Below are 21450 nucleotides of genomic sequence, written 5' to 3'. Positions count from 1 at the left end.
CACTGGCCAGCACAGCCCAAAGTGGTAGCGCTAATGGAATATACGTTTCTCTTTCCTGTGAGAAGAGTCACGTAGGAGTGTAATAAATGAAGTGATGAGAAGAGAGGAATTGGGGAACTGGATTTCTTGAGCCAAACCATTGGAGTGAAACAAGTTAGGAGATCTAGGAGAAGTGGGGGAAGGCAGTAATGACGTTCAAAATCTCTCTGCAGCATTCCTGACAGATATTAGAAAAGAAATATCCATCTTTTGCCATCAGCCGTGTTTCTGTACCTTAGTGAGGGTTTACCTAAAGGAATAAATGATCTGAAGAATTTCCTGGCAGAATAAAAGAGAAAGAGAGAGGAAGGTGGGGGAGAGAGAGAGAGAGGGGAGAGAGGGAGGGGGAGAGAGAGAAAGAGGAGAGAGAGGGGGAAAGGAGAGAGGAAGGGAGGGCAGAAGGAGGAAGGGACAAGGAGGGGGAGAGAGGAAGGAAATCCTTGTTTCAGTCCTCAGCTGCCTGCTGTCTTCAGCGTTAGCTTCCCTTTGGACCTGCAGTCGGTGGAGGAAACGTTTGCCTCTGTAATTTATATACAATTTCTATATGATTTTCAAATTTTAGAGACTATATTGAGTTGTAGTTCATGGCCACTCCAAGTTCTGACTTTTTCTTTCAAAATCTTTTGTTCCGTAAATATTGAGTCCCTTCGGAGGGCTAGAGAGGCAACAGAGTAAGCACGTTCTCTGCTTTTGTGTTTATGTTCTGGTGGCAGGGAGACAGGTAGAGCGAGAACAGATGCTGACACTGGAAGTAGCTGGGGGAGAAGTGCTGTGTTATTTGGAGGATGAGGGAGTCAAAGCCTTGAAGGAGGGAGCAATCCAACTGGACCTCTGAGAGGAGAAGCCTCCAAGGAAAAGGAGCCGCCAGTGCAAAGGGCCTGTGGCAGGAGAATGTTGGTGTTGGAGACACAGCAATGAGGCTGTGAAGCAGGAGTGGTGGGGGGCTGGACAAATGAGGAAGGGAGGGAGTCAGAGAAGGAGCAATAGCCCAGATCACAAAGTGATTCTCAACCCCAGACTCACAGTAAAATCTCTTTTGGAACCTTAAAATTATGCTGATGTCTCCTTCATCCCCCAAAATTGAGTCACTGGAGCCTCATTATTTCTTAAAAGCTTCCTTGGAGCAAAAACTATGAACAGGCAACTAATAAAAGAGAGTATTCCACAAGTTAAACATAAACCATTCCCAAAACTATTAGTAGTTAGAAAAAAAAAACAAATTAAAACAATTATATAAATACCACTTTATGTCTCATAAATTGGCACAAATTAGGAAACGTCGATAATGTGAAGTGTTGGTCCCATGGACTTCAAGGGATCCCTTTGCCCGGCTGGTTGAAGAATAGACCAGGACAGTCCTGCAGGAAAGCACTGTAGTACTCAGATTAGCTGTCAGCATGTCATCATCTTCATTTTTGAGTTTCTTTTTAGAGCAATTCTAACTATTTTTATGGATTGATACTTCACAGCTTTATTCTTTCTTAGAGAGTTTCCAAAGAACAAAGACTCATTCTATCTCACAATCCATACGGGTCATTGGACCCTTTTATACGTCTAAGATACATTATGAGATGTTAGTGATCCTATTTTTCCTTTGTCTTGAACCATTTTATTATTCTAGGTTTTATTTCATCATTACTCATCAGTTATGCCCAGTGATGCTAAAAACAAAGATTAATATAATAAAGTGGAAAATGATGGCATCACCTGGAAGGATGACATAATAGTGAAAATGTCACTGTTGCATCATCCTTCAGTTTTCTAATTGTGTTGCCCAAGGGATTACATCATCTTCCAAGAAGGTATAAAAGAAGGCTGGACACACTATATTTGGAATCTTCTTTGAACATTTATTGAACACAGTTGAAAATTCAGAAGTTTTCACTTTCTGGCCATTATGGCAAAGAAAGGAAAATTGAACGTGGGAAACATTTTGCTGTTGTTAAATGTATCAGAAGATGAATGCAACAGAGACCAGCATTCTAGTCTAGATTCTAAAGATGGTGATGAAATTGATCATCTAAGCAAAATGCCAGGCTGTGAGTCTTCAGAGGCCAATATCCTAGATGAAATCTTTCCAATTCAACAAAGAATGAGAGAACAATATGTTTCTATAGACAGAGGAGATAACAGTATTCTTGTCTGTTAGTCAGTACGAAGAAATTCAACATGCAGCATTTGACAAGTACCTGAATTGTCCTAGGTTCTTGTGTTCTTCCATATCCAAAATATAATTGACGTGATTCCTAAGTAGAGAAATGATGAAAGCAGGTGTTTAGACAAGGGTTATTGGAAGGAAATATGTGATGTGGAAATAAAAAGAAATCATTGGATTGATGATTCTAATAGGTGTTGATAAACCTAAAAATGAAACTGTTTTCCATTTGTGGAGCAAAGAAAATAGCTGTGCTCTCATCAACAAAATTATGAGCTGTCAAAGTTTTCAAAAATTTCTTCAGGTATTGTGCTTTAATGATGCAAGAGCAGAAAAGAAAAATGAGAAGTAAGGATAAGATAGAACCTGTTAGAGAGGTGTTCAAAATGTTGAATCAGTTTTTACGAAATGGATACGTTTCAGGTTCACCCACGACAGCTGACAAGCAGTTAATTGCATTCATAGGACCTTCCAAAATGAAGAAAATAGGGAATAAAATTTTGAGTTAAGATTAGATTCTTCACTTTGCAAGGGATTGTTTTGTATTGAGGGTTAACATGAGCCTTTTTTATAATAATGTACGAGAATTGGAGATTCACAATTTGAGTGACCTTTCTCTAAAACGGGATCCTTACTATGATGAGGGCAACGTTAAGCGCCTGTGTTGCTCTGCAGACAACCGCGTGGGTAACTGCTACCTGAAGTTCGGTCCTCGGGGAGACGGGAGCCTTTCCTGCAACACGGAGATCGGAGTGGGCGTCAGTCGCTCCTCCTGCTGCTGCTCTCTTGGGAAGGCCTGGGGGAACCCCTGCGAGACATGCCCCCCTGTCAACAGCAGTGAGTATGGAGCTGAGGCAGAGGAAGGGAACAAACTCTGGTAGCTGAAGATGAGCTGTCAATTTATTCTTCTGTTGAGGACAGGAGAAACAAGAGGGCCAACATTTTGAATTTGGACTACTTTCCCTGATTATGCAGAAACAGGACAAGCGTGGTTTACAGAAGAGGAATTTGAATTCTTCTCTTCTTACTGTGTTTCATGATATGATAAAAAAGAAAATAATAATTTTAACCACAACCCAATAGGAATGGTGACAATATCAATTCTCCATGGTCTCACAAATAAACGAGGCCGTTCCTAGTTCTTCTCAGAGGTTGTTTTATTGAAATTCCCATTCATAGCTGTGTTGTATTCCTGAAGTCAATCATGTTATGCCCAAAGTTGAAACATATGTTCTGATACAGACATAGATGAAACTTTTGAATTGTCATGTCTTTTAATTTTTATTTACTAGCCAAAACAGTTGTGATATAAATTGTCTATGAGGGAGTTTTTCCTTTAATTAAAAACAAATGGTTTTTGTTACTCTGTCTATATAACTTATGAAGCAATGATCTTATTTCAAATAAAGTGTAATATACTTTTAAATGTATTTGAAAAGGCACTAGAGAAAATGTAGATGTATCCCTTAGGATGTGTGTTTTGAGCCTGGTGTTAGCTGCATGCTTGTTCATTGTCTCAAAGACTTGGACGCAGGTGTCAAAACTCTTCTTTTTCCATTGTTTTGTAGCTGAATATTACACCTTGTGTCCTGGAGGTGAGGGCTTCAGACCTAACCCTATCACAATCATCTTAGAAGGTGAGTGCAGCTCTCATTGTCACCCTGATTTAAACAAGGTAAAGAATTGACTTTAGAGAAATGCTGGTAGAAAAGCGTATGGAACAATTTCCACAAGATGATTTTGCAAAATTGCAGATGGACAGTCCATCACCAGGATGCGAAGTAACCACTTGTAAGTTGGAAAGAGAGGGCCCATTCCAGTGATGTGATGTCTGATTGTTCTGCATAGAAACCCTCTTCACCCTTATCCCCCAATTATAATTACCTCCAACTTGTTTTAATCACTCTTCTCAGATTGTAGCAAAGTTCCATAGCAAAGCCAGGAAAATTCATGATCAGAATAAACCCACCGTCTAGATGTGCATTCATGGGGGTGTATGGATGCTGGTGGGTCCTCCAGGACCCTGTGTTTGAAAGCTTTCAGGGTAACTCTTGCCTTTTGTGATGGCTGTCTTTGTAAGTGAGCCGTCTCTTCTTGTGCAGACATAGATGAATGCCAGGAGTTACCAGGCCTCTGCCAGGGGGGAAACTGCATCAACACTTTTGGGAGCTTCCAGTGCGAGTGCCCCCAGGGTTACTACCTCAGCGAGGAAACACGGATCTGCGAAGGTGAGGCGAATTCATACCTAAATAACGAATAGCACAGTTTCAAACAAAATTCCTGCGCAGGCCTGTGGAGAAGGCTCCAACCTCACACTCTGTCAGATGATCACATAACAACACTGCTAGGTACATTAACTTACAGCCCATTTGCTAGAATTTATGATTCTTTTTCTCCAAATACATGGGTTGATTAAATATAAATGGGAAAAGCTGGAGTAGTGTGAAAACATTCAATATAAGTTAATAGTTCCAGTATTGATAAGGATTATAGTTTACATAGGGAAAATAGGTAAGCTTGAATATAACTAGAAAGTTAATATTTTTCAGTAATTTTTAAATGTTGGTCTGCATGTTGGACCACTATAAAAAAATTCAAAGGTTATGCAGATGACTTTCTTGCGTCCATCCCTCCACTTACCACATGGCACTGGAGTCATCTTTTTAGGGGGGCCTGTCACCCTGCTAGACTGGGCGCTTCTTCCATATGGACTTCAAGGTCCATAGCTTATTCCTCTTTACAGCTACAAGTCCTGCCTTACAGTAAATCTTCATAATTATTTATGGAATGAATGAAGGCTTCTCAATAATGAACATTCAACATGTAAACATTTCCATTATAACCTTTCTCTTGCAATGTGAGGGATAAATGCATCTGGAAGAAATACCATTTAATAAAGAGAACAACCAGCAGCTACATTGCTTTTAGAATCTCGTAATGAGAACTAATTTGAAAGGAACTATGAACATAAAGACTGTCCTAATTGCATCCCGTGTAAAGTTAGCACTAAAATTCCGTTTCAGTGACATAAGAGGCGAGTAGGCTGTAAAGCAATTCCATTTGAAGAATATGAAATTTCAATTAAAAAAATATAAGTGCCATTTAAGTTATTTGTTGCCACCTTGGAATCATTTCTTTTGGTCACTTTTATTTTTGAATGTTGGATTTTTTTTTTTTTCTTTTAAAGAAAGACACACTTTGTGTCATATAAATGCACGTTTTGGAGCATTTCTATGTAATTGCTTTAAATTCTGAATGTCATGACAATATGGGTTTCGGGAATCATCTTACACTTTGTTCAGTCATTTAAATAACAAATTCATGGGGAAAATATCTTAATTGGTGGATATTCTTGTCTGTTCTAGACATTGATGAGTGTTTTTCACATCCTGGTGTGTGTGGGCCTGGGACCTGCTACAACACCCTAGGAAATTATACCTGCATTTGCCCACCTGAATACATGCAGGTCAATGGAGGCCACAACTGTATGGGTAGGTGAAGGGTTCTCAGGTTAATAAGGTCACACCTATGGGCTTCCTACGGAAGGCATTTGTGTCTCAGATTTATTACTTATAAAGTTTGGAAATTAAGTCTTTATGAATGTTGAAGTATTTCAAAGTCTTATAATCTCTGGTTCAGTAATTATAAATGCTGTATAATTACATTTTTGTTGTTGTTACCCCTTAATCGAGTTATAACTTAGGTAGGTCAAGGGAATATAATGCAGCACTGAGAATATAGTCAATAATGTCATCATAACTTTGTCTCATGACAGATGGTCACTAGAGATAATGAGGTGATCACAGTCTAAGGTATATAAATATAGAATCACTACATTGTACCACTGAAACTAATATAATATTGTATGTCAACTATACTTTAATTTTTGAAAAAGAAATTATATAGTTGCATTTTATTATTTTGAGTTCATATATTTATTATATATTATTATTAATATGAGGCCTTTTTGATCTCAGGTGTACAAAACAACATTGCGATTAGACATTTATATACCTCATAGAATGACAACCCCAATAAATCTACCCACCTGACACTGTACATAGTTATTACAATATTATTGACAATATTCCCTATGCTGTACTTTATATCCCCGTGACTATTTTTTGTAATTGACTTTCAGTATTATTTTATATTAGTTTCAGCCATACAGTGTATTGGTTAGACATTTATGTAGTTGATGAAGTGATCCTCCTAATAAGTTTTTACAGTATTATTGACCATATTCCCCATACTGTATTTCACATTGCAGTGACTATTTTGTAACTACTAATTTGTACTTCTTAATCCCTTCACCTTTCTCACCCAACCCCCAACCCCCTCCTATCTAGTAACCATCAGTTTGTTCTCTGTATCTGTGAGTCTGTTTCTGTTTTGTTTGTTCATATATTTTGTTCTTTAGATTCCACATATAAGTGAGATCATATGGTATTTGTCTTTCTTAGTTTGACTTATTCCACTTAGCATAATACCCTCTAGGTATATATAGTTACATTTTAAAAGCATGAGCCTGAGGTAGGAAATTTAATCAAATTACATATTCTTAAATAATTTTAATTTTCCATCCATATACATTATTTTGTAAATGAGAACATTTCAAATTAATATGTACTGCTTTTTTGAAAAAAAAATGCCTTTGAGTAGAGGAACAAGTATCTATTAACTTTGTTTCCTAAGAAAATTATAAATGAAATTTCTTACTTAAAAACAGGAGAGACATTAATCTTAAAATGATTTATATTTAACTTAAAGCATTATTTCAAGATACATCCAAATGCCCAAGAAATTTTTCAGAGCTGTGTTCATGGAGAAAGTTTGGTGTCTTCAGGTGTGGAGTCTTCATTATTAGCTGCTTACTGATATGATTGGTTGGCTTACTTGTTTTTCTACATGTAGACATGAGAAAAAGCTTTTGTTACCGAAGCTATAATGGAACCACTTGTGAGAATGAATTGCCTTTTAATGTGACAAAGAGGATGTGCTGCTGCACATACAATGTGGGCAAAGCTTGGAACAAGCCGTGTGAACCATGCCCAACGCCAGGAACAGGTAAGCACACCACTCCTGAAGGCTGAGGCAGTCACACATGTACTGTGTTTCACCAAAAATAAGACCTAACTAGAAAATAATCCCTAGCATGATTTTTCAGGATGCTCATAATATAAGCCCTACCCCAAACATAAGTGCACTTAAGATTATCAGCCAAACATGCTGTTTGAATAAATGTAGATTTTTGTACATGAATAAATGAATAAGTGTAGATTGTTGGAGCAAAAATTAATGTAAGACCTGGTCTTATTTTCGGGAAAACATGGTATGTGACTCTAAGGAAAAGCAAACGTGTATGAAAACCAGATATGCTCAGTACTGAAACCCACGTAACCCTCTTTGGGATTCAAACACTAATTTCTGAAGTATCTATTGAATAGGAGTCTGGATCCTGAAAAGAAGCCCCATTGCCAAAGAGCTACAGTTTATAGCACTAGTCCATTGAAATTCATTCTCTTAAGCCATGCTGGCTAATTATTCATTTATTCATTGAACAAATATTTATTGAGCAACTACTGTGTGTCGTGCTACACTTGGAAGGTGTAATATTGTGATGAAACAAAAATGTGTGGTAATTTAAAGTCCATCAAGTTCAGTAAGTATTTGTTTTTAGTTCAGTCTTTAAAAATATGCAAAAATAGATGTGATAATCAAACTTTACATAAAATCAGCTTTTGTCAAAGTGGCATGCATTTTTTTCCCTTCAAACTTAACTGAAAATTTTAGGCAGAAAATAAAACTTGTCTTTACATGGTAATATATTTCTCACAAACACAGATTCTTTTGAAAGAAAAACTGAAAAATAATAGACAAGAGCAAAAAAAGTCTTAAAATTGTTGCCCACTCAGGTTCTTTTATGACCTGGATAGCAGTATTAAACTACTTTTAATAGTTTTAGATGCTAAGAGTTGAACCAGTAGGACAAAGAAGAAACAATGATTATTATGCATTTGTTACCAAATATTGCATAGGTGCATATGCATTAAAATGTTTCATTTAATGTGATAAAATGAAATGAAGGAGAGACTTGATGAAAGTGACACACGGAGCCTTTCCCAGTGGCTCAAATTCAGTGGGCAAATGGATTTTCTTAGCCCTAACTTGCCATAGGTGTGTTCTGAAAAATCAAATACAAACAATTTTACAATTTTCTAATTTAAAAATTCCATCAGTTAGAAATTGAAAATCGCTCATTTGGGGAATGAAATATCACTTTTTTTTTTAAAGATTTTTATTGGGGAATTGGGGGAAGGGGAACAGACAAGTTGCTGTCCTTTTGTTCTTCAGTCTAGTTGTGGAGGACGTTGCTTCACTGGCCCAAGTTGGCACCATCATTGCGCTCTTCCCGGGCGAGGCACATCAGTAGCCGGCTTCTGGACAGCCGCTCACTGCAGCTGCTGGCCGCTCACACTGGCTGCTGGCTACACACGGTAGCCCATGGCAACCCACTGCCACAGGGGCTGCAGCCTAGCTGTCGCCGGCGACTCACGGCAGCCCAGCTCCAGGTTGAGCTGTTGTTCAGCATCTTAGCTGTGGAGGGCAGTGTCACTGGCCCTCATATGTGGGATCCGAACCGGGGCCCTCTGGTGTCCCAAGCCAGCTCTTAACCATCGCGCCACTCAGCCGGCCCGAAATATCACTTTTTTTGTAACAGGAGGTCAAGGGCTTAGGTTTGAGAGACAGGTCTATTTTTAAGTTGAAGCTCTGCCACTTAGTGTCTGACCTCGTGTAGATTATTTATTCTTTCTGAAACTGATCCCTCATATATTAAATAGGGACAATAAATAATGACCGTAACTAAACTGTATGGTTACAGTGACTATTAAATGAGATGGTAGATATAAATTACAGTTCGCACATTGCCAGGCAATTTGAAACCATTAAATTAGGCATCTGTTATGTACCTCTCTGTGTGCTCTGGACGCTTAGCGAATATTGTGGGTAAATATGCAAAGTCCCACCGGACAGCACTTGGAGTATAGTCTGTAGTATGTGTTTTACCTAATACTGTTTTCAAGCGCTTTACTCACTTGTGTAACAGTGGGCATCAGAAGCAATCTACTTCTTAAAAATTAGAATTCTTTTGAACTTCTATTAGTTTGGTGAATTATATGTACTAGTAACTCTTAGTCTCCATTTTACTCTACTCCATAATGCATTGTTTTTGATGCCTCAAATTTCACTTTTTTTTTAAAGATTTTATTGGGGAATTGGGGGGAGGGGAATAGCATTGGGGGAGGAGAATAGCGTTGGGGAATCAGAGAAAGGGAATAGACAAGTTGCTATCCTTTTGTTCTTCAGTCTAGTTGTGGAGGATGTCACTTCACTGGCCCATGTTGGTATTATCATTGTGCTCTTCCCAGGTGAAGCAGTCGCTCACTGGCCATTGGACGGCCGCTCACGGCAGCTCACACCAGTTTCTGGCCACCCATGCCAGCTGCCAGCCACTCACGGTAGCTCACTGCCGCCCCACTGCAGCCTACGCCGTTGCCGGCGACTCACAGCAGTCCAGCTCCAGGTCGAGCTGTTGTTCACCATCTTAGCTGTAGAGGGCGCAGCATCACTGGCCCTCATGTGGGATCTGAACCCAGGTCTGCTGCTCAGAGCAGGTGTCCCAAGCCCAACTCTTAACCAGCATGCCACTCAGCTGGACCTCAAATTTCACATTTTAACAAATAGACATTTATGTTTTAAAAAAAGAAAATTTATGTTGCATTCATTATTTATTATTAACCTATTTGATCACTACAAAATTATCTTTTTATGCCTATGCCTTTGTGCTTTTCATAATCCCGTTTTAAGTTTGTACTCTGCTTCACTGGCTTTTCAATCTACATAAATTGGATCATTTTTAAAGCTCTGAGTATCAAAAGAAAAAAAGAACTAATGTGCCTAAAGGAGATACTTTGAATCTTGCAATGATTTATTTATCTTCTAATATCAGAGCAGTAAAAAGTTAATGATAATAATAGTAAAAAATGCTTAGGCTACTTCTTGTATCTAGGAGCTGGTATTGTTGTCAAATAAATATAATTGAAATTAAAATGTCTGGTTGTGAATAATACAAAATATATTTGTCAGTAAAAGTGGTACTATGTAAAATGTTACTTTGAAAGAGTTTGAGAATTTTAAGAGTACATTTACTCTGTTTTTATTTTAAAGCTGACTTTAAAACCATATGTGGAAATATTCCCGGATTCACCTTTGACATTCACACAGGAAAAGCTGTTGGTGAGTTTTTCCAGATTATGTTTAATACACATATGTAGCATTTTGTAAAAATCTATGCAGTGTTTTTAAAGTTTGAAGTACCATGAAATATCATGATCTGGATTCTGACCTAATACAGTTAAACAAAAAAGAGATAATGTGTTTACAGACTAACCAAGTGTTTTAATGTGTTATTCTATCAACATAGTCTGGTGATTGCGTTATGACAGTTATGTGACATCTCAAGATTTCATAAATATCAAGCTAATACTATAGTTTTTCTTTTCATGAATATTGTATTATATGACTCTAAATAATCCCCCTTATTTTAACCTTTAGTTGCTATTTTCATAATTGTTTAAGTTTGGGATATATTTTTACAGTATCCCTTTCTATTAATCTACTTAGGAATTTGCAAGATTATTAGTTATATAAATTACTTCCTTCTAAGTGTACTTTCTGTTGCTCATTCTATTTCTCTTCCTGAAAGATTAAATAAGTAATATAATTTTAAGTCTCCATTATCAATTCATATGTAACAAATACATAAAATTAAGAAAACATAGCGTTCTTCATCAGGTGAGTAGCAGCAGTTTCTTCTGACCAGTAACTTGAAGAAGGGGCTTGATTCCCTAGGAAGTTCATTTGCTACACTGACACTAAAATAACTTGGGTATATTTGATCAGCTACTTAAATTTTTCCATCTCTGTTTGAAGGAAGTACTCTATTTTATGGTCCATATGCTTTCATGAACCACAAAATCGTTCATACCAGTATAGAACTGATTTTTGTGACACTGAGTGTGTGTTCTCATTCCAGTGTACGCATAGCATTGTTCAAGGTTTTATGGTAAATACGTTAAGCAGAACCACATATATTTAACCAAGTCTATTCAATTTCAGACATTGATGAATGTAAAGAGATTCCAGGCATTTGCGCAAATGGGGTGTGCATCAACCAGATTGGCAGTTTCCGCTGTGAATGCCCAACAGGATTCAGTTACAATGACTTGCTCCTGGTCTGTGAAGGTAATCGAATGATGTATATGACCTTCATCCCAAAAAGTTCGGTGGACAAAAGTGATTTTTAGAAAGTTGTCTGACTTTTACTGTTTCATCCTCAGTATTTCAGAATCAATTGCTATAATGGCTAAGTGAATATAATGCTGATACAATAATGAAAATTTCAAACAGAATTGTTGCTCTTTCAGATATTGACGAGTGCAGCAATGGCGATAACCTCTGCCAGCGAAATGCAGACTGCATCAACAGTCCCGGCAGTTACCGCTGCGAGTGTGCTGCAGGCTTCAAACTCTCACCTAACGGCGCCTGTGTTGGTAAGAAGGAGACTGACTCATTCTTTGGCCCTGAGCACAACATTCTTTATATTGCCTGCACTAAAAAATGGTCCATGCTCTTCTACCAAAAGAATTACTTTCAAAGGTAGTTTTGAAAAGATTTTCTGAGTAAATCTATTCATTCATATTGAACCTACTTCCCCGTGCATTTTAGATGACTTTGTTCAGGAAAGAGGTCTCTCCAATGGATTTTTAGATTATTTTGTTGGGATAAGAGGTCTCTCCAATGGATTTTCCTAGGATTGGACCTAAAGTAAAATAGTATCCTCGAGATACCAATCAACAGAAAAATTGCATGATTTTAAAAGAGAGACGCTTAGGTACTTTAAAGCGTGGCTTTATTTTGATTCAGCTATTGTTATGGTTCATTTTCAACTTCTCTGTAATAATTAATAGCAGGTTATAGAAACGTGCCTGTGAAAAAATGAAGGAATCTTAATAAAAATCAGATATGGGTAACATGTGTTTTATTTTTTGTTTTAGATCGCAACGAATGTTTAGAAATTCCTAATGTTTGCAGTCATGGCTTGTGTGTTGATTTGCAAGGAAGTTACCAGTGCATCTGCCACAATGGCTTCAAGGCTTCTCAAGACCAGACGATGTGCATGGGTAAGAGAGGACATGGGTTCCAGGGGGGAAGGGCAGGTGAGCGTCCAGAAGAGATCACAGTTCAGTCACTTGCCATGAGGAACTACCATGTCACTGTCACAAACAGTCCCACAAAAATTTAACCAAGTGAAATAGTTTATGGTTTCATTCAATGTAAAATTTGCAAGCAGGGACACACCACAGTGTGTTCGTGTTCCTTTGTTCGGTGTTCACAACCTTTCTCCCAGATAATGTTCAATTCACGTGTTTAACCTGCACTCTGGGACCCTCAGGGTTAAGTGGACGTCACCACAGTACCAGCTGCCCTTTACCCCTCTCTGTTCCCACTCCAGAAAGCCTTTTCGAATGAAAGAGTGCAAGGGAGTAGTAAGAGTGACAGGATTGAAATGAATACACACACACACACACACATGCAAACATATATACAGAGAGTGCCCAAAAAATGTATACACATTTTCAGAAAGGAAAACTATTAAAATTGTAATACTCAATATATATTGATAACAAAAGATGAATGCAAGTCACGTTTGACTTCTGCAATTACAAGAGATGCTCGAAGTGGTTACCATCAGCGTCCAGACATTTCTGATTACAGTGAACTACTGCTTGAGCAACGTTGATCAAAGTGTCCACTTGTATACATTTTTCACCCCTGGTACCTACAGACACTTTTTCCTCAAAATCATTGAATGCATGGGATTTATCTGCTTCTTTTGTGTTTTAACTCTTTTTTTTATTACTATTTTTATTTATTTTAATTTTTTTATTAGTTCCAGGTGTACAAAGCAATGTAATAGACATTTCACTTAAAAACAATTTTTAGAAGCAAATGTAGCAAAGCTCTTTAAAAAGTTCCAGTAGCTAATGTAATGGTTACTTAAGCAATAATAGTATTCAGTAAGTACTTGTTGAGCTGATGATTAATAAAATTTGAAAAGCAGATGGGCTGGACGTCTTGGAACGAAGCAGAACTACTTAAATCTGATGTCAGCCACTGGCTCTACCTCTGCCGAGAGACTCTCCATGCTTTGTACTTGAAGGAGGAAACTCAAATTTAAAACTTGGCTATTTGTAATTAGCATGTTGTCAGTTTAGAAAAAGCTAAAGTTGTGCATCTACTCTTTTGGTATTCAAGATACTATCCTCATGAATGGTGAAGTCAGGTTGCAGGACTGCGGAACTATTTTTACTTTACGGCACAGCCCTACCACAAGGACCACCGGCAGAACATCTGCGTTTATCCATTGCCTCCTCACGGCGCCCCCACGGACTTCTCCCATGGTGGCTGGAAGGATTCTCTGCTTGTGCAGAGGACAAATGAAAGATCTGGCTGTATCTGCGTGGGCTTTCTGAGAATCCTCGCTTATACGTGCTTCTCCTGGCTGTACTCTCTGCGGGAGAGAATACAAATAGCTAAAAAAAAAAATGTGAGATTTATGAATGGTAAATTCATATGGAGAAAATCTGCCCTCAATCCTAACAATGCATATGATAAAAGCCAGCTAGACTCTTTGGTCATACCTATCTTAAACAAAGCTTCCATCCTAAGAACAATACCTTTTTTTGTGTGGTGGAAGGGTTTCAGCAGCCTGGAGCTCACAATCCAGGGAACCTGCTCTCGTATACAAGGATGACTTCTTGAAATATTTTCTTAATTCCATGTTTTCAAAGGCTAATACTATTGAGTTCTAATAGACTTCTTCAGTTTGGATTCCACGGATTCGTAAAACTTAGGAAACTGAAATTTATCTTTGTTGTGCTGATCAAATTAAAATATATACATTTCTGGGGGAGTGTTTATAATGCTTCGTAGAACAAATTACATTAGTGTTTCAAAAGATTGGTTTCCTTACAGTTGACAAGCAAACTCTTCATTAAAGCATCTCCACTAAGGGATTGCTTGCTTAGCCTCGGTCTGAGCGTTTTATGTGCCTGTGAGTCATTCAACAGCACTTTGTCTTGCAATTTTCTAATTTAGAGTTTTCTCTGCCTTATACTTATTTTCCTTAAGCAAATATGGGTTCCTAGGGCTGAATGAGGAACATCTAAGTGAGTCAGTAGTTTAAAAATGTGAATATTTAAATTAATAGGCTATGCTTTTTAAGTTAAAAACTGAATTCCTTTGAGCCAATGTTTCTTTGCAGATGTTGATGAGTGTGAGCGACATCCATGTGGAAATGGAACCTGTAAAAACACTGTTGGATCCTATAACTGTCTCTGCTACCCAGGATTTGAACTCACTCATAATAACGATTGTCTGGGTAAGTACTCCATCTTTTAGTGCTTCTATTTAATTTCCACACAATATACTGAAGCAAAAAAAATAAAATCAAAGAATAAACAAATATTTTTATTATTAAAATTGCAGATGTGTGACAACAGGTGTGTAACATCACTGGCTAATTTCTAGTTAAGTAAAGCCTTAGTATTGGCTTAAATAGCAAAACCATCTGCCACGTTGAGTGCTTCTGTCAGTCAACCAATCGATTCAGGGAAAGGTCATGCAGGTGATAATGAAGGTATTGGGACTTCTTTATGGTTTGGGGTTATTTTGACCCATTACATGGGATCAAAGCTAGACCTGTCACTGTTTCAGTGGTATTACAAGTATTTCATACAATCCATTCTTGATTTGTATTCCAATAGGGACAGCCTCCAACTTAAAACATGCTGTGTGTTGAAAATTCATTTTTGAAGCCAGGGATGCCTTTTCCCACAGAAACAGTGCATGATGACTGACTATATTTCTAGGTCAGCCCTCAGAAGCCTGTTTGATTTCTGTTACTAACCGTAGGTTTTCAGTGGAAAATAAAACTGTCTCCTACGCGTGGTACAGAATTTTGCCCCTAACAGACATTGCTTGAAATAAGAATTGCTAGTGACTGGGAGGAGGTGCCTGTATCTGGTGGAGGAGATAGTAAGAGAAATGACAACAAGTGTTGACGGCATTTCTTGTTTACCATGTGCCAGGCAATGTAACTTTAATTCACACAATCCTAAAAGGTATGTGAAAATAACTCAGCCTTTCTACCATTGTGGGACCATCACAGCTCAACGAAAGCTACCCAATATATGTTTCTCTCAGTTGTCTGTATTTCTCAAAATTCTGCAACTGTGAAAACATTTTAGAGTTAATTGGACATTTTATTCAACTACCACTTTCTTGTCTATAGTTTCTCAGACCCTTTGTACAGCCAGCCAGGGGGAGCTGTACACGGATATGGCGCTGATCAGAGTACAATCTTCAAACAACCTAGAAAATTACTCAAATGCAATCAACTTTAAACTGAACTGAAAACCTAACACTGAAGGATTTTTTTTCAAATTCTGTGTTCTGTCAGCAAAACATGTCAACAATTTTTGAATCTTTTTAATATAATTTATTTGTCTGTATTTAATATGCTCCATTGTTTGTCCTTTGAATAAAGTCAGCTCATCTCCAGGTAATGTCACCTGCAAACTACACAGTGAAGTTAAATTCATATATCCTTCTTCCTCTGGGAAAAGAAATATTTTTTCAATTAAAAAAAAATGGAAATCTTCACCTGAAACCTTCAACTGTTATTTGGTTATAAATTTCTGAGTTATATTAATATCAAACATGTGCCCTTGTGGTTGAAATACAATAGTAATCTGTATGACTTCATAAATGTCACATGATTTGATATGAGCCGTTTTTCTCTGTGTTGATGAGGAATTATAGTGCAGGGTTATTGTAAATGTGTACCAATAAATATGTTTTTAAGTTGCAGCTGAGACACAATATACCTGTGAGAGCTCTCTCTGAAAAGCTAACTCCTGTTTGCTTACAGACATAGATGAGTGCAGTTCCTTTTTTGGTCAGGTGTGCAGAAATGGACGGTGTTTTAATGAAATTGGCTCCTTCAAGTGTTTATGTAATGAAGGCTATGAACTTACTCCAGATGGCAAGAACTGTATAGGTAAATATGTAAACAATAAACAGCTTTTATTTACTTTGTTTTGTTAAATGATGATGTGACCTCTCCCCTACCCCTGCTTAGGGACTCATTCACATTTCATTTGATCATCTGATCACATGACCAAGTAACGATACCATGGGCAATATTCCTTATAAGGAATAAGCCAACAACTGGGAGCAACTCACATGCAGTGTCTTTATTGGGACAGAGCTTGAAGCTGTCCGTGTCTCAGTAAAAATAGACAAAGGAAACAAAGCAAGAAAATTAGCCTCTTGCCAAATGAATAATACCCAAGATGTCAAAAGACTATCTCAGGGCATTATTTGTCCATAGTGACCTGGCAGATCAGAGCGCCCGAGGTGAAGTTAGGTTAGTATCTATCACCTGACAACAATTGACCTCATACTTGAAGCATTTTTTCTCTTTCATTTCTCTTTAAAGATACTAATGAGTGTGTTGCCCTTCCCGGCTCTTGTTCTCCTGGCACCTGTCAGAATTTGGAAGGATCCTTCAGATGTATCTGCCCCCCAGGATATGAAGTCAAAAGCGAGAACTGCATCGGTGAGGCTAACATCTATTCTGAGGTCCATGAACTGTTCAGTGTAATCAGACCTGGTACAGACTCCATGGAAGTCTACCCAATCCACACCACTGCAAGCACACTGACCCAAGGAATTAAACACACAGCCTCCCACATCTGTTTTATTGAACTATCAAAAATGATTGACAGGTGGAGTGGAGGGAATACAGAATTTAGGGATGTGGGACTTTTCATTAACAGAGATCTTATACTACTTAAAGAATTTTCAGTGTATTCTTATCTTTTTCCTAAATGCCAATAGAGACTACTCAATTTAAGGAGTGTCTACAAATATTGTAATCTTTTGCAACCAATTTTAAAACAGCTATCAAAGGTGCCCACAGTTCTCAAAATGTGAAGCAGAAAATCTTGACGATGCTGTTAAGACATTTTTTTCCTTGGGAAAAAATATAAATATTATATTAATATTTTATTATTAATCCGTTTGTCCTAACAGAAAATATTAATCCGTTTGTCCTAACAGATTTTTTTTTTCTTGAAACTCTTCCAGCTTACAAGAACATTGTAACCACATCAAAAGTGGGTCCCATAATTTCTGGGTGGACATGATGAAGGCCGACCTTTTTACAGTTACTTTATTTCACTTTTATACAAATTATTTTTTAGTCTTGTTGAAATTCAGAAACACCAGCTTCTTAGGGTGATTGCTAAGGGTGTTTTTTGCCTTTGAGTTATCCAGTTTTTTAAAAAAAATTCTATGTAGCTCTACTATTTACATTCAAGGGACTTATGTAGACAGAACTGAAGGAAACAGTTTATTTCATCAAATTTAATTTTTTAGATCATATAATTACATACAGTGGGTATTCCTAGTCATTCCAATTTGGTCTTTATATCTTTTCCCTTTTCTTTCTGATTTGTATAGTTCATTGTAATAATGTCTTGTGTTTTTAATACTAAAAAAATAAATAGGTAATACTAGAAGCATCTTAGTAAGAAATTTATTGAAAAATTTAAGATCTTTTCTTTTTCCCATTTTCTTTTTCCATATTTAATCTCATTATCCCTCTGATCCATCCTTTTCTGGAACAATAACAGCAACAGCATGTCATCCATTAGGCAGGAAATGGAAATACATGTTTCTTTGTGTCAAAAAGATTCCACTACCTTTTCTCTTAGTGAAAAACATCTATGATTCAGTTGCATTGTATTAAACTTCAGAAATGTTTTGTTTTCTTTATCCAGTCACTGTTTTGCATCTCTGAAAAATTGGTCTTTAGTTAACTTCACGTAAGAATATTTCCTTCAGACTAGAACCTCTTCTACCAGTTTTTCCCAGATGAAATGCTTCCTAACATGATACACACACACATACACACACGTACATATACAGATGTACACACACACACACACAAATCCATTCCAACATTCAGTGGACATTACAGAGAACACAGCACCTTTTAAGTGCTGGAAATAAAAAATACAGTCCTTGCCTTCAGGTAACTTACTGTCTAACAGAAAAGCCATATTCTGTAAGTAAACCTGTTTTATAAAGCCAGCCTTACAACCCAACATGACGGGCACTGTCCTGGAGGTATGTTCAGGATGTAGGAGCACAGTAGGAGGCTGTGAATAATGATGGTAGTGGTGAGAGGATGGCATATCAAGGAAGCCTGTGACGTGTGAGGCGGCTATTAAATGTTGGATAAGAGTTTACTAATCAAAGAAGGCAATGGAACAAGAGGAGGCCATTTGAAAACCCAGGTGACACAATGTGAGAAGGGGCATGGAACTTAGTCCTGCAGGCAGTGTGGAGCATTGCAGGGTTTTTTACTAAGGATGTGATATGAGTCACTCATGAAAATTCTGCCGATATAAACTGAGACAGTAGCATGTGCCAGACCCTGTGCTAGACTAAGCTGAGAGCACAGCAGTGATCCAGACATACAGACATAGCGTGTCCTCATGGAGCTTACATTCTAATGCACCTGGAATTGAGTAATGTTTATTCCTTTAATTAAAATAACCCATTAGATAAGCACTTCCGATGAAAGAACAATGCTAAACTTCACTGGTAAGGAATCCTTATTTATTTTAAGGGACCATTCTGGGCTGTGATGGGAATGATAAAACGCTCAAAACATGTCTGAGTCCTAGTTTCGTAGGCACATATTTTCAAATAGACGTGTGTTTTTTTGTTTTTGTTTTTTGTTTTTTGGGTGTTTTTTTTTTAAAGATTTTATTGGGGAATGAGGGGAGGGGAACATGTAAGTTGCTGTCCTTTTGTTCTTCAGTCTAGTTGTGGAGGACGTTGCTTCACTGGCCCAAGTTGGTATTATCATTGCGCTCTTCCCGGGTGAGGCAGATTGGTCACCGGCCTCTGGACAGCCGCTCACGGTGACTATTGGCAGCCCACTGCAGCAGGGGCTGGCAGCCTACGCCGTTGCCAGCGACTCATGGCAGCCCAGCTCCAGGTTGAGCTGTTGTTCACCATCTTAGCTGTAGAGGGTGCAGTGTCACTGGCCCTCATGTGGAACCCGAACCAGGGCTCTGCTGCTCAGAGCTGGTGTCCCAAGCCAGCTCTTAACCAATGCGCCACTCGGCTGGCCCTAGACGTGTGTTTTAAAGACACAGCCCTGGTGGCAACAGGAAGAGACGAGAGGGAAGCGCCCCGTCGATTAGAAGATTTATGGTAATCCCATGGCAGATGATGTTGAGTTTGAATGTACAGAGAAGGTAGACTTGACAGATACGCTGCTTGCAGATGCAGATTAAAGGTCAGCTTGAGGAATGAAGGTGACTCCAGGACCCCAACTTGCGTTGCTGCGAAGGGCATGAGGGAAGGAGACCGCTGAGCCCACGATGCCTATAAGACATTGAACTGGTCCTGTTAGATAGGCACTCGGGATCAAGTGCCGGGTGCTGGATGTACATGGACTTGGAAGTCTGGGGCAATGGGTTGGTTGAAACTGGATATAATCTTTGACTTTTGAAGCAATAATCATTTACTTTGAAAGAAGAAGGAAAACATTTGCATAACATGATCTCATGTGTCGCATTAAATATCCAGTGGTTAGTGGATAAGATGATCAAATTGTTTATCTTGAACAGCGTACTGATTTGATTAAACTACCAAATCCTCCTGCTGTTCTGCAGATATAAATGAATGTGATGAAGATCCCAACATCTGTCTTTTTGGTTCCTGCACCAATACTCCCGGGGGCTTCCAGTGCATCTGCCCGCCTGGCTTCGTGTTGTCTGATAATGGACGGCGGTGCTTCGGTAAGCTTTGGGATGACTGCTCTGTCACCATTCTCACTTAGAAACTTCAGAGCTGCACAGTAAACCATCATGCTAGTGTTGATCACTGCAAAGGACATGTCTGTGACAGATGCATCATCTGTAGGTTAAAAACACGGGTCTCAAAAGTGTGTGCACTGGGTTATTGTTAAGGTGCTTTGAATTACTGTCTCTTTCTACATTTTTTTAGTTTGACACTAAAAGTAAAATTCTCATTTTGTTTCACCATTTTCATTTTGTGTTGGCACAGATTTGTTTGTACAGTGGTACGTGAGTTGTTTTTTATGTGATTTAACTTGCTGAAAGAAGTTACCTATATTGTTTTTTTGGTTTTTGTTCTTTCTGTTTTTTTAGGCTGCAATGCAATGTAAGGATGGAGAAAGAGATATGAAAATCATTTTAATATTGAGCATAATTTTTCAAATTTCTCAAGCACATTATAAAAATACTTTAATTGTGTTAAATAACTAAATAACATTTTATAGACAGATCAACTTAAATTGGCAAGTGGCGTCAGCAGTTGAGGATTCCCAACCTGTTTTTTCACTGCTGATGTAATCTGCATCCTATGCTCAGCTCATGAAAGATGTTCTGTGAGAAACAGCTCTGTACAAATTGTTCCATCTTTTAAAATGATCAGTAAGGAGATCTGTGATGTTTGCTTTCTCGATTAGATACTCGCCAGAGCTTCTGCTTCACGAACTTTGAAAATGGAAAGTGTTCTGTACCCAAAGCTTTCAACACGACAAAGGCAAAATGTTGCTGTAGTAAGATGCCAGGAGAGGGCTGGGGGGACCCCTGTGAGCTGTGCCCCAAAGATGACGAAGGTAAGGGCAATGACAGGAAGCTCCACGTTGGGCTAGCTTAGGAACATTTGTCGGAAGTGGGTTTGACTGTGTAATTTATGACTATGTGGAGGGTGAAATTACCCCCACATAGAAACTCGAATGGTTCAGTCAACAACCTAAATTGAGGGACTTCTTTCAACTTTTCAACACGTGTACGCGTAGGTAGGTACCCTGTCATTTCACTTTTGTTTCCCCAAAGTTAGTATTATTTGCTTTCAAAGGAATGAATTTGAGAGGTGCAGGGTAGGCGGTGCAAGGAGAGGATGAAAATGATATTCCAGATTGCTGCGGGAATCCCACGTGAGTGTGACGTCACAAGCTGGTCTCTCAGAATCTTATCTAAAACTCTTGAGAAGCTGAGTTGGCACAGTGGCCATTTGTT

The 21450-nt window shown here is 38.2% G+C and overlaps 1 protein-coding gene across 1 annotated transcript in view; it reads left to right on the top strand.

The window, feature by feature from the left end:
* FBN2 (fibrillin 2) overlaps positions 1–21450 on the top strand; it is a 280792-nt gene that overhangs the window by 222131 nt on the left and 37211 nt on the right. Inside the window, exons 35-48 of the mRNA XM_019635313.1 lie at positions 2780–3031; positions 3763–3831; positions 4297–4422; positions 5560–5685; positions 7109–7261; positions 10424–10492; positions 11375–11500; positions 11683–11808; positions 12313–12438; positions 14583–14699; positions 16251–16379; positions 16821–16940; positions 20077–20202; positions 20895–21047. Of these exons, the coding sequence (XP_019490858.1) occupies positions 2780–3031; positions 3763–3831; positions 4297–4422; positions 5560–5685; positions 7109–7261; positions 10424–10492; positions 11375–11500; positions 11683–11808; positions 12313–12438; positions 14583–14699; positions 16251–16379; positions 16821–16940; positions 20077–20202; positions 20895–21047 (1818 nt within the window). The remainder of the gene's footprint in view (positions 1–2779; positions 3032–3762; positions 3832–4296; positions 4423–5559; positions 5686–7108; positions 7262–10423; positions 10493–11374; positions 11501–11682; positions 11809–12312; positions 12439–14582; positions 14700–16250; positions 16380–16820; positions 16941–20076; positions 20203–20894; positions 21048–21450) is intronic.

This window comes from Hipposideros armiger, unplaced genomic scaffold (assembly GCF_001890085.2).
Source record: "Hipposideros armiger isolate ML-2016 unplaced genomic scaffold, ASM189008v1 scaffold_21, whole genome shotgun sequence".
Lineage (NCBI taxonomy): Eukaryota > Metazoa > Chordata > Mammalia > Chiroptera > Hipposideridae > Hipposideros > Hipposideros armiger.
This window is presented reverse-complemented; position numbering and strand designations above follow the sequence as displayed.